The sequence below is a fragment of the Neopelma chrysocephalum genome, unplaced genomic scaffold (genome assembly GCF_003984885.1).
Source record: "Neopelma chrysocephalum unplaced genomic scaffold, ASM398488v2 Primary Assembly neopelma1_82, whole genome shotgun sequence".
Taxonomy (NCBI): Eukaryota; Metazoa; Chordata; class Aves; order Passeriformes; family Pipridae; genus Neopelma; species Neopelma chrysocephalum.
The window spans coordinates 2581423-2594374 of record NW_020897744.1 but is presented as its reverse complement, the minus strand read 5'-3'; the positions used below and the strand labels follow the sequence as shown (position 1 = coordinate 2594374).

General features: G+C 54.2%; 1 protein-coding gene across 1 annotated transcript; it reads right to left on the bottom strand.

Annotated features, from left to right (window-relative positions):
• Nucleotides 1-1667: 1667 nt before the first annotated feature.
• TLCD2 (TLC domain containing 2) lies at nucleotides 1668-5802 on the bottom strand. The gene is made up of 4 exons (XM_027691078.1): nucleotides 5582-5802; nucleotides 5129-5211; nucleotides 4524-4606; nucleotides 1668-3070 (listed from the first exon to the last, which is right to left on the bottom strand). The coding sequence occupies exons 1-4, from the start codon at nucleotides 5767-5769 to the stop codon at nucleotides 2693-2695; spliced, it is 732 nt and encodes a 243-aa protein (XP_027546879.1). The 5' UTR covers nucleotides 5770-5802; the 3' UTR covers nucleotides 1668-2692.
• Between the last annotated feature and the right edge of the window lie 7150 nt (nucleotides 5803-12952).

Genomic DNA, 12952 nt, shown 5'->3' with positions numbered 1-12952 from the left:
CCCACGTCCGGCCTCAGTGACATGCAAAGCTGCTGCTTGTTCCACCTCAGCCCTGTGGGAAAATCACAGTAGACTACAGGCTCCAAAACCAGGCTCCCCTGACCCCCAACCCCACGTGTGCCTGGGGTTCACAACATCCATGTGACGGCAGGAATGTGGCAACACAATCCAGGCTTTGAGAAACTTCCCTGGTGTGGGCAGAGGCCGGAGGGCAGAGGCAGCGTTGTGAGCAGAGGCTGTTATGAGAGCACAGATCAGCAGAGCAGCTCCTGGAAAACTGGGCATAAACAGGTCAAACCAAATGCCTGGATGACAATTCCACTCTAGCTGGGAGCTGTGAGCAGCACACTGCACCTAAACACCACTTGAGGTGACAAACCCAAACGTGGAGTAGGTATCTGCAGCACCTGGAAGCTTTCCCTGTGCTCTCCACAAATAGAAACGTAAGCTGCTTTGGCTGTGCATTGTCTCCCACTGTCCATGGATCACGTCTTTCCCTGCCCAGCAGGAATGTGTCTCCCTCCTCAAAACCCTCTCTTGAGCAGTGCCTTGTGTCAGCTTGTCCCCAGGCTTTTCAAGCCAAATGAGGGAATTTGTGTTAAAGCTTATTTGCCACACAGGAAACGCGACTCATGCAGTGGATTTCTCTAAGCTGGTACACGTAACTCCAAGTGGGATGATCTCGTTATATACACAGTGCTGGGCTGCTAGGGAACCGTTCAGTGTGTGAGAATTTGTGGTGAAAGGGAAATGTGGAGTAAAATACATTTAAAAATTCTGATTCCTTGTCTTAGGGAGCCTCCAGGGACAGGCAGAGCAAATGAAATTGGAATAGTTACGCTGTGCTGTGTCCTGCTCTGATCCCTCAATTCAGGAAGGACATTGAGCTGCTGGAGCATACGCAGAGAAGGGCAATGTAGCTGAGGAAGGGTCTGGAGCACAAGTCCTATAAGAAGCAGCTGAGGGAGCTGGGGGGGCTCAGCCTGGAGAAAAGAGGGACTGAGGGGACCTTCTTGCTCTCTACAGCTCCCTGACAGGAGGGTGGAGCCAGGTGGGGGTCAGACTCTGCTCCCAGGGAACCAGCAATAGGACAAGAAGACATGGCCTCAAGCTGTGTCACAGGAGGTTTAGGTTGGACATTGGGAAGAAATTCTTCACATAAAGGGTGATTAGACATTGGAATGGGCTGCCCAGGGAGATGGTGGAGTCACCATCCCTGCAGGTGTTTAAGGAGAGACTGGATGTGGCACTTGGTGCCATGGTCTTGTTGATGTGCTGGTGTTTGGTCATAGGCTGGACTCGATGGTCTCGGAGGTCTTTTCCAACCTAAATGATTCTGTGAGAAGGCAGGAAGCTTTGCTGCAAGCCAGCATCCCGCAGTGGGAATGGAAGCAGCGAAGCCACGGGCCGCGTTCTCAGCCCAGAGCCTGCCCTGGCTCAGAGCCAGCACCGCCCTGACCCCACAGGTGACTCGGTGCAGGAGGGCTAAAGGCAGGGCCACAGCGGGGCTGGCTCCCATCCTGCCACCATCCAGCCTCCCTATTGCCAGCTCCAAGGAAAGCGCAGCCTTCCCTTGCATAGGAGGGCAGGAGAATGTCAGCAGGAATAGGAGAAACCTTCATCTTCCTCCACAGAAAGGAGAGGGGGAAAAAAAACCCCAAGAGAGGTAGAGTGTGCCAGTGTATAGTGTATTTTCCCTCCATGGCAGGGAGACATGGGATAAGGACTGTGCTGAGCAGTGACAGCCCTGGAGTGGGCTGCGATGCTGAGTCCTTTTTTCCTCTAAGTCCTTTCCCCTCAAGCCATTTCATTTACAGCCATTTATTAAAAGCTGGTGTTAGTAAGAGCCTTTGCTGGTGGGTAAGTGTTGGGCTCTGCAGCACAACTTGTCATTCCTAACAGATGTCTAAGTCCTAAAGGTGCCTATGCCTGAAAACTCCACATCTGTGGGAAGTGACCATCACATAACATCATCCTTCCAGCGACTTGCGCTCTCCCAAGCTTGTTTAAGGGCACTTCAACTATGTGAGACAAAACAACATGAAAAATGTTCCAGTTTTCACGAGAGGGTGGTGCTGTAGCACCCACTGCCCAGTGTTTTCCCCCTGACCTGGACACCACCATGGGCAGCAGCCCACCCAGCCAGGTCTCAGCCTCTCCCTCCATCACCCACCTGGGACAATCTCCTCGGGGAGGGCTCATCAGTGCAGGATTTGGCTTTTACTGGCCTCGAAGGCCTGTCTTTCCTGGTGGTGCTCCCACGGGAAGTGCCACAAAGGATGCAGTGTCCCGTGACCGATGAGACGCTGGGGGCTGCAGCACTGACGGGGTTAGAAACACACTGTGGTGTCTGGATGTCCAGAGGAGCAGTGGGGAAACGCTGCTCCACTGCTCCCTTCTCATCTCAGTGGTGCCCTGGGCAGCTGCGAGAGCCGTCGAGGCTTCTCTGAGCAGCTCCCGCTTGTTCAACCACATCATCCAAAGGTCTTTGGGGAGCAGAGCCACAGTGCCTGTTCCATGAGCACCTCCTGTGCTGTGCAGGGCCCAGGACCTTCAGCCACAAGAAAAGCCTGGATGCTCTGTTAGTGCAGACCCTCCACACAAGGTACTGAAACAGCCACATTCACCCTCCACTGTGCTTTGCTGTGGGTTCAGAGCAGCTCATCCCCCTGACCCCGCAGGGAAGGGGGGGCTATTGTTCCTTCTCCCGCTGCACGTCCCGGCTGGATTTGAGGAAGTCACTCCGCAGCAGGCGATAGAAGAGGATGATGTTCATGGGTGTCATGATTGCCATGCCCACCGTGCCCACCGCATACGTCGCCGGGGGCACGTTCTGTCGATTGAGGAAGAGCCAGCGGGTCATCCAGGCCAGCGTGGCGATGCGAAACACCACATAGGTGCCCAGGTTGACGATGCTGTTGAGGCGGTAGCAGGTGGTGTGCACCAGGTTGGCCATGAGAAGGATCTGCCGCAGGTGGAGGAAGATGGAGTTGATCTCCACCAGCAAAGCCACGAGGGCAAAGCCGACGTACTGATGGAGCAGCACAGCAATTCCAAAGCAAACAATCACCTGGAAAGGAGGAGGAAGAGAGGCTGGTCGTTCTCAGCTGCTGACAGCTGGAACCTTCTAGGCTGGGGCACAGCATGGAGCAGAGGTGGAAAGGATTATCACAGCAGTGCCAGGCCACTGGTCATCACCCCACACATCTCTGCAGCATCAAAGCCTCCGGCCAGTGCTGCAGCCTCAGGCATAAAATAAAACCTTTCAACCCTTGCATGAAACCTGAGTGGTTTTTTTGTTCCAGTGGGAGGAGAAGGAAAACAATTCTATAAGCTCCAGGTTGGCAGAGGAGACAAAGCAGCCTGACCTAACCCTGGTTTTGTGGCCTAGGGAACACAGTCGGGTGTGGCCCAGCAGGTTTTTCCACACACAGTGAATGGGCAGGAAGGGAGACGTGTAGCCCAGGGCTACAGTTGGAGCTGGCTCTGGGATTCTCCAGGGTATGCTGCAGGGATTAAGAGGCTTTGGTGTATCAGAGAGCCCCGTGGGATGCCCTGAGGCTGCTGGGTGCTGCAGGGCTCTTGGGGGCAGAGCGGGCGATTCCTGCCCCGCACCCTCCCTGCCAGGCAGGGAGACAGGCTCTGCCTGCCCACGCTCCAGCACACTCAGTCCTTTCTTTGGTTTATGCCATTAATGCTGTTCTCTGTACTGGCTCTGTAATGAGATTATCTGCTCCCCGTTAAGTCACTGTCTTGGCTCGAATTAACTCTATTGTGGAGATGAACTTTTGGTTCACTGGGCTCTGTGAGAGAGCAGGTCTGACCAGTGCCTCCCCTATCTCATCCCAGGTAGGTCTCAGCACTGTCCCTGTCCCCCACCCCGGGCCCTGCACACCCCTCTGCCTCCCCGTACCCCGCAGTGTCTCTGCTGCTCAGCTCCAGGCTGTGCCACCCCCCTGCCCTGCAGCACCCGCAGTCTTAGAATCATAGAATGGTTTAGGTTGGAAAAACACTCCAGCGTCTGGACATCAGAGGTGATCAAAGAGAAAGCCATGCTGGGTGCAGCCAGAAGGCACTGGTGTGGGGGGTCCTGCACCACAGCTGCTCCAGCCACCCCAGCCCCAGATGATGGGAAAGCACCTCGGGGAGCGTGAGGTGGAAGGAGGGGCTGTGCAGCCCTTCCTGGCAGATGCTCAAGTGGCCGAGAGCCAACAGGAGCTGTGCTGCCAGTGTGGACACCAGGGTCACAGCCTGACCATGTCACTGTTATGGATCAGCCCCCCCAGCCCAGACCTCTTTGCCCTATGCTGTGTACACGTGTTCTTTTCCTATCCAATGTTTGGTGTCTTTCTGCAGATCCTCAGAGAGTGTGTGTGTCCTGCAGTCTGGGCTCCCCCCCCCAGGCAGAAAAATCTGTCAGATTTTTGTAACAGGCAGCAAATACCCACACTAACAACAGCAGGAGCCCCACTCATGTCTCCCAGCCCCAGCCTCCCTGGTGGTACATGTGCTGGTGAACTCACCACAGAGTGATGGAAGAGCAGCTCCCAGGATTGGTGAAGTTTCTGATTGCACAACATGTCCACAAAGTCTTCAAGGAAATAACCTGGCATCAGAGAAGCCATGAGCAAAGAAGGGGGCCAAGAAGGGCTGTGCCAAGGGACCCCCATGCCACAGTGGGCTCTGCACCCGACTGGGCTGGGCAGCCCCTCTGGGGAAGTGATGGCTACAGCTGTGTGGGTGGTGAGTCACATACAGAGCACAATTACACACAGCAGAAGGAAATCAGTGTGGTTTGGGTCCCTCTTGCAATCACTCTGTAGGACATGCCTCTAGGAAGAGGCACTAACTAACTCCACCAACACCATATGGGCACTTTAGGGATGCCCCAAGCCCTGGCTGCCCCCCGAGGGCAGTGGTGGGCAGCCTGGTGCCCTGTACCTCCTGGCTGCGGGTGCCCTGGGACAGAAAGGAGCCACTGTCCTTTGCAAGAATAGGGCGATTGTCTGAGGTGCCCGAGGCATCGCTGCCTGCGACGTGGCTTGAGGGGCTGGTGTCAGGCACCGACGAGCCCAGGGAGACCCCCCCGGGGGCCAGAAGAGGGGGAAGCCCAATCCCCCCACCTCACCTACAGACACAGCGACCAGGCTGTGTGCCCCGGGCGGGTGTGTGCCCACCAGGTCCTTGGACAGCTCGGGGTGGAGGTAGAACCTGCAGAGAAGTTGTGAGTGATGGGCAGTGGCTCTGGTTCCTCAGTGCCTTCCCAGTGCCCTCTGTGCCCACCTTGTTCTGCTGGTCCCGCTGGTCCACCCATAGCCACCTCTCTCCTCCTGCTTTCCCTGGAGTCTCCTTATCCCCTGCTGTTTGGCCTCCCTGTCCCTCGGACCTTCCTCCATCTCTCGGTGCCCCCCAGTCTCCAGGTCCCCACACTCATCATGGTCCCCCCATTTCTCCCCGGTGGGCTCAACCTCCCTCGGTGCCCCCACGGCCGCAGGTTCCCGTCGGGGTCCCTCGACGTCCCCATTGCCCTGTGGTGCCCCGGTCCCCCGCGGTGCCCACCCCGGCCCCAGGTGCCGCTCACCCGGCCAGCGCCCCGCCGCCGCTGAGCACGCTGTGCGCCAGCGATGTCCAGATGTTGCGCCACTTCCAGCGGTTGCGCCGGGCCGAGGGCGGCGGCGGCACCAGCCGCTCCAGCCCCCGGTTCAGCAGGCGGAAAGCGGCGAAGGAGCCGGCCACCACCAGCAGCCCCGGGCTGAAAGCCATGGGCATCCACCGGCCCGCTGCCACCCCCGGGCTCCCATGGGACCGGCCGCGCTGCCCGATGGGCTCTGCTTCGCCCAGCCCCGGGACCCGCCCCGGGCACCGGCACCGCCCCGGGCACCGGCACCGCCCCGGGCACGGGCACCGCCCCGCCGGTACCGCCCTGCCCCGGCCGGGATGCGCATCACCCCCGAGGGGAAGGGCCGGGGAGCTGCGGGGGCCGCCCCGCTGCCGGCGCTGGCAGTTCCCGCATCTCCCTCGGGCAGAGATGCGGGCGCGCAGCGGCAGCGCTTCCCCTCGGGGCGTGGGACAAGGGGAGGGGGGAGACGGGAATTCAGCCCCCGGGGGTGCGTCAGCCTTCCCCGGCATCGCACGGCAGAAGCGGCGCCAGCCCAAAAGCCGGCTGGGAGCGTGGCACGGAGCGGGGCACACGTGTCCTGTCGCTATGCGGGAGCTGGGCACACTTTCCTCGCTGCCCTGAGGTTCCTCCTCCACCTCGGTGACAGCGGGTGGCCAGATGGCTCACTCGAGGCGCTGCGGGCGCGTCCTTCACCCCAAAGCATCCCCGGCAGGTGATGCCCGTCACCGTTTCCTTGGGCTGGAGCTTTCCAAACCTCTCACCCTGAGTCAGGATCCCCACAGACCACACTACCGGGGCTGATCGCACACCAAGCAAAGAAAAAGATCTGATTGCCCTGCCAAAAAAATGCTCTGCCCACAGCCCTGTTATCTTCCATCCCCCATGTCCCGTGTCTCGTCGCAAGAGGAGCTCCCCAACGCCTGGGATACCCCAGCTCTGCCTTCTGGGAATTGTGGGAATTCACGATCCCGTAGCCACAGTTTTAGTTCTACCCTACAACTACGCGGCTTTTCCAGCTTCCCGTAATTTGATCGCTCCCCTGTTGCTTTTTGATGTCTCCACCAGAAGCTGCTGCACAGCCCTCGCTTCCATTCTGCCGACAGGATGAGTCACCGTGTACACACCGATTAATGTCAAACTCTGCCTCTCCTCTGAGGTATTAATTTTGGATGAAATCTTCTACTTCCTCTTTGCTGAAACAGAAACGTGTGGTGCCTGAGCTTTCAGTCGCTGTCCTGGCTCTGGGGTGACGGACACTAAAACATCTGCGAGTAATTGCACTGAGGAGGGGAGTAATTAGATCAGGAGAGGGGTGAGGTTCTTTTCCAGCCTAAACGATTCTATGACAGTCTCAACTGATAGAAAAGCATCTGTTCATGCTGCAGAAATTTGCTTAAAAGCCGAGCAAGACAATGTAATTTCATAACAGTTACATGGCAGGGAGACACTGCCTGAAGTAATCTGCAGCCCTGAGTGCTCGGGGGATTATAAATAATCTCGTGTATTAGGACTTGAAGGATCACGTAGGCTAATCTGTTACTGAGAAGACCAAATGCAAAGACATTTCTGTTTAGCATAAGATATGCTGAGGAAAGAGAGACATGCCTTGGAGACATGCCGGGCTGCTCAGGGCACTGAGGAGAAAAATCATTTCACAATTAATTGAGTATAAAATTGCAGAGAGCTGATTTCCGAATGAGAAGTCATCTGCAGTATTTTAGCCTCAAAATTCTCGACTGCCCTTTTCCGTGGAGACAGCTCTGCCCTTCACCTGCCTTCAGGGAAAATCCCAGACTGTGGAGCACCTGAAAGCCCATCCCCGTTTGCCCCAGAGGCTCCTCCATTTGCAGTGTTGTAGTTCTAAAGATGAACATTTGGCTCGGATCGGGAACAGGAATAGTTAAAATGTTTCTGGAGACTGGAGAGTTTTTACCTTCCACTTCTGCATGGGAGGAATTTAAACCGTGATTAATTGAGCCTCTGGTTCAGGGACTTTGATCCCACTGCTGGAGCACTGGCAACAGCTACATGCAAAGTACTTTTTGGATCATTTTAGCCCAGATTTTACTTAATTTTACCAGGACTTCCCGTTGAGCTGTGGTTTCTTACAAGCCCTGTTTCCAGCCTTTTCTCCTTGTCTTCCTTCCTCTGCAGCAATGGTATTAACCGGGGGCGGTTTTGGAACTGGAGACTTCCAAGCCCAGTTACAAACAAGTCCCTTGACACCAAATCAGGCCAAATATTCAGCCACATGCCACAGGCTTGTCGTCCAGGCTTGTCCCAAAGGAACCCGCACAGAAGAGCAGGGGCTCGAGCTCCCGAGCTGCCACAAGAGGTCCCTGCACGCCCGCTGGAGAACCGGGAGCCCGATCCGATGGGATTCTTCATTCACACCTTATTTGGAGATATTGCCTTTTTCACCCAGATTTCGAGAAGTTTTCCAAGTGTCCCCAAACGACCTCGTTTTCTGCAGGGAGGCAGCTCAGCCTGGTGACGGGTCGCTGCTGCTGTTGCCTGTTCCCAGCAGGGCAGGGGACTCCTTACAGACGCCAGCAAGGACGTGCCCAGGTCCATCCCATAATGCCGTGGGGACCACAGCTAATCCCATAGTGGGGCTTTCCAGCAGCATCCAGGGTGTAAATCGAGGGGTACAGCAATTTTTTTCAATAACTGAAAAATGGCTTCTGTCTCCCTCTCCCAGACTGGTGTTTCTCTGCAGCACATTTGAGAGGGAGAACCCATTTTCCACAATAAAAAGCCATCAGTTTAGTGATAACTCACCATATGAATTCTTCCACACAAACTGTGTCCCCCCCAGATGCTCCCCACTACTCTTGGATGAGTGTTGGAGTGTGCTTTTGCAGCTCCACCACCCTTTACACAAGGAGGAGCCCACTCTGCTCCCAAACATCATCCAGGGCTCTCCACAGCCCACAGATGTGGGAGCTTCTGACAAGGCAAGTTATGCTCCTGTTTTTGGAAAGCCTCATTCTCTTAATCTGCCTCTCTGCATCCAGGGAGTCATAAAGCCCATCTGCTCATCTAATGCCAGGCCTGGCTCACACCTGAAATAATTTGAGGAGTCCAAGAGCTCAAAACAAATCAAACAGCTTGGCTTCTAAACTTTAATTAGCTGTTGTCTCCATCCCTCTTTAAATTGTGTAACCACTCTGTCTGCTAGGCCATAGGAAGTCAGATGATATAGGAATGCTTTTCTTGATATATCCACATCTTCTTTCAGGAAGTCTGTAACTCCACACTTATGAAAGGATCTGCTGTGCAAAATGCATGTTCTGCATGGCAAAGCATGCCCAGGCATTGCAGAGGCAGCTGTGAAGAGAGCTGAAATCAATGCAAACTTGAGCATCCACTCCTTCCAGCCAGCAGCACCTTCCTGATGTGGAAGTTGGATATTCTCCAGGTGGAACCAGGGATATACTTGCCGTAGACACAGGAGAAAGGGGTTTCAGTCTCTGTGAGTGTGGTGAGCAGCTCCAGGATTTAATGCAAGAAATGCCAGGGTGTGCATCACTTTACCACTGACCTCAGGACTTGAACTTGTCTGGCAGAAGAAACCACCTGGCCTTGCACCACAGCCCATCTGTTCACCCTGCTCAAGTCTGTGAGTTCAAAATCTCAAGGGAAGGCTCTTCCCTTCCTTTTCACGGTGTTTTGGCCAGCCCTGCAGGTGTTCTGCTGCCCAGGCAGGTCATCCTTCCCAAGAGCATTCCTTGAATAATACGGTGTCTCCTGGGAGCTTTGCAGGGCCGGGGTGCTCTGGTGCCAGATACCACCTGCAGACCGGGCACAGCAGCTGCCTTCTGCAGCCTGGCATGTGGGAATGGCCCCCAAACCACCCAGGCAGAGCCTGCTTTGCCCACGTGATAAACAACCCCACGGCAGGTTGCTCTGGATGCTCCTGCGTTTGGCCTTCTTCCTTTTTCCCAGGACTGGAACTCTTTTTTTCTCAGGACACGAGGGACCTGAAGAAGAAACCTGTGTCAGCAGCACATCCCTGAGGATGCTGCAGGTTCAACTGTTTCTCAAGGGCTTGGGCTGCACCAGCTGTCATCATCCAGTGGCACAAAGGATGTGCTCTTTCCTCACTCCAGTTGCACAGGTGTGCCATGGGATAAAAAAAATTCCATTGGCAGACGCGTTGACTGCCAAAACTCCTTCAAGCACAGCAGGATGGGCAGATCCTTACAGTCCTCCTCTGCTTTCAGTAGATGGCATGCCCCAGATTTGTCTATTAGTAAGATTTCAGGTTCCTTCTTTCCTTGTGGTGGGGCCAGGTGTCTGCCAGGCCTGTATCCCATCTCTCACCATTGCCAGACTCGAATGCTTAGGAAGAGAATGTGAAACACCACATATAATTATTTTTACCCTATAAGCAAATGAATTCCCACTAAATATTTCTTTTCCCTTGTCTTCTTCCCTTGTGGGATAAACATTTTTTACCTGTTCACCAGTCTCAAGCTTAAGTAATGTTTGATGAATATATATGTGCTTTAAGGTTACATCATGATGTATACATGATTACATGGGATTTTTTGCATTTCAGACAGGTTCAGAATGAGTCCTCCAAGGTGGAAGCATGTCCCAGCCCCTACACCCACTTCATGCAGCATTATACCTTGCTGAGCCCACTCAGTTCCTCCTGTGTTACAAATATAAGCACAGGAGCTTCCTAACTGCATCTCCTGCTGCTGCCGGCTCTGCAGCTTGGAACAGGTTAGGTTCCCTCCTGAATTCTCTCGTTATTAATATCACAAACCAAGCTGTTCTGAGAGCAGTGCCCCATTAATCATTTTAGCTCTGCTGCAGGTTTCACCTCGCTTCCTCTTCCTGCAACTGCACAGTTTTCATATGATTTGATTCTGTGGGTACTGCTCGTTAAAACTGGCAGGTCTGCCAGGGCAGGGAAGGGCCCTGAGCTGGGCAAGCTGGGGACAGGCAAAGGTGGGACAGGGACACATCCACAGAGCCACAACTGCTTTACAGTGTGAAAAAATGTGCTACACCAGCTCGTGTAGCAGGGAGGAGGTAGCAGGGGGCTTGAAGGGAGGAGAGTTACACCCCTTAAATCTTCGTCTCTAAACTTGAATTTCTGGAGTGCTGGCAAAGCTGGAGAGCAAAAGTGAAGATATCTAATAAAACACAAAGTCAGCTCAGCAGCCCATGTGAGTCAGCACCAATGTGGGTGGCAGGTCTGGTTGGAGGCATTCGATGCCCACCTGGGCTCTGTTTGTGGTTGAGGGCACCACTTCCTTTTGCTCTCTTCCTTCCTATGTTTAATCCTGATGTGTGTTACAAGCAGAGTTCTAAACCACTCTGAGTAATTACCTCTGGGTTACCTAACAGAGGGCCAAAAGATGCTTACAGAGCATCTTCCTGAAAATCTGCCTCCAATCCCATCCCGCTGCCTGAATCCCTGGAGGGGATTGTGTGTGTTCCTGAGTGCTGGCTCTCACACACACTAACCCAGCATCCCTGCAGCCAACCCAAACCCGCCCTCTGACATCCAACACCCTTTTCCACTTTCTATTCTTTGCCATCATCTTTGCCTCTATCAGAGATGGGCTTTTTGTTTTGCCTTTATCCCTTTGCATTTTACAAAAACCCTTCCCCGGGTGCTCAGCTGCATCCAGCCACATCCAGCAGCATCCAGCAGCATCCATGGGCACCCAGCGGCCAAACCAGCCCCATAATACCAATGCCATCATATAGGATCAAGCTCCACCTGGCTCATCCCAAAGCCTCCCAAAGCTGCACACCTCTGTACCTGCCCCTTTGCCTGTGCACTGCAGCTTTCATCCCTGAGCAGACATTTCTCCAGTGATTTCTGCTGAGTCAGAGAATGCCTCCACAAGGGCTGCTGCTTCTCCACGTGGGAACGCGCTTCTGGGGGAATAATTACAGAGAGTTTAAATACGGACCTTTGGCAGCCAAAATTGCTTCACATTCAGGCTCCTGGCCAGGAGGGCAGAGCCCAGAAGCTGCTCATTGGTGCTGTGAGAAAATACCTCACACCCGTGCCCATTGTGGGCGTGCATCCCCCGTGGGCCGGGATCATCCATACCCGGCAGCGTCCCAGCACCTGGATCTGAAGGAGGGGGGGTCACAGCTTGGTGGGTCCAAAAAAGTGACCTGCTTCCCAAACGAGCCAGCTTGCACTTACCCAGCATACCTGTGCCTGCCATCTTCTCCAGGCCATGCCCACCAAAGGATTTTTATCCCCCCCACTGCTGGATTTGGGAACGTGCCACCTGCAGAAAGCTGATCCCTGCGAACCTCTGGTTCTGCAAGGGAGATGCTGAAAGCACACTGTTGGTAACTTTTCCCCCCCTTAATATTTAAGGCATGTTTTAAAGTTGTGAAACATATTGACTGTGAAATAGAGATAAGAACGAGAGTAGACACAAACAGCGTAGGCGTTACTCCTGGTTTTTTGCAACTCCCACTCTGTTGTAAAAAATAGTACAGAAAGCAGCACCCTGCTCCGTGCCATCCTTCATGCTCCATGCAACGATGGGATGGTGTGCCTGGACACTGGTGACTGAACCAGGAGCAGAGCTGGGCCGTAAGGCACGTGCAAAGGTGCTGAACATTTCATGTGCCTTAAAATCAGTGGAGAAAAATCTTACTGAAAGATCGAATTAAGGAATTTTAAATGTTATTGAAGTATGTGAAAAGTAGTAATATCATTCTGAAGTGCTGCAAAAACATGTTTTGTTGAGCTGGAGTGCTTTTCATCGGGAGAAGGGGCAGTGGAAAGTTGCAGTGGGATGTCACTGCATCCACTCGAGTTTCTGTTCATGCTGCCCATGACGCACCCTGTCTTCACACCACACCTGCGCCATAATTCCTATGTGTCCTCAGTTCTTTTGCAACTCTAAACCCAAGCAAAATGCACTTAATTAGGCACAGACCAGTTGCAGAAATCAGATAAAACTCCCTGGCAGGAGGCCGCTTCCAGGAGATGCATCTCCTGACGGATGGGGACATTGTGCAACGCAGGGAGAGCATCACCAGCCGTGGGCTGGCAGCGGGCAGAGCGCTTGTGGTGAGACACCAGGGTGTCACCTCAGAGGAGAAAGTCGCAGATGGCAGCGGTGGTGGCTTTCTGAGCTGGGGGACAGGTGACAGAACCCCTACAGTAGGACCAGGTGAGTACCCACCAATGCTTCTCTCAAGGGCCCTGGGAGCGGGGCAGTGTAGCGGCGGGGATTTGCAGGAGCAAGTCACCACCCTGTATTGAAACCTGCCTCAAATGGCCCCCACTCTGCTCCATTTCTTGCTTTTTTTTTCTCCAAAACAGAGAGGGAGATT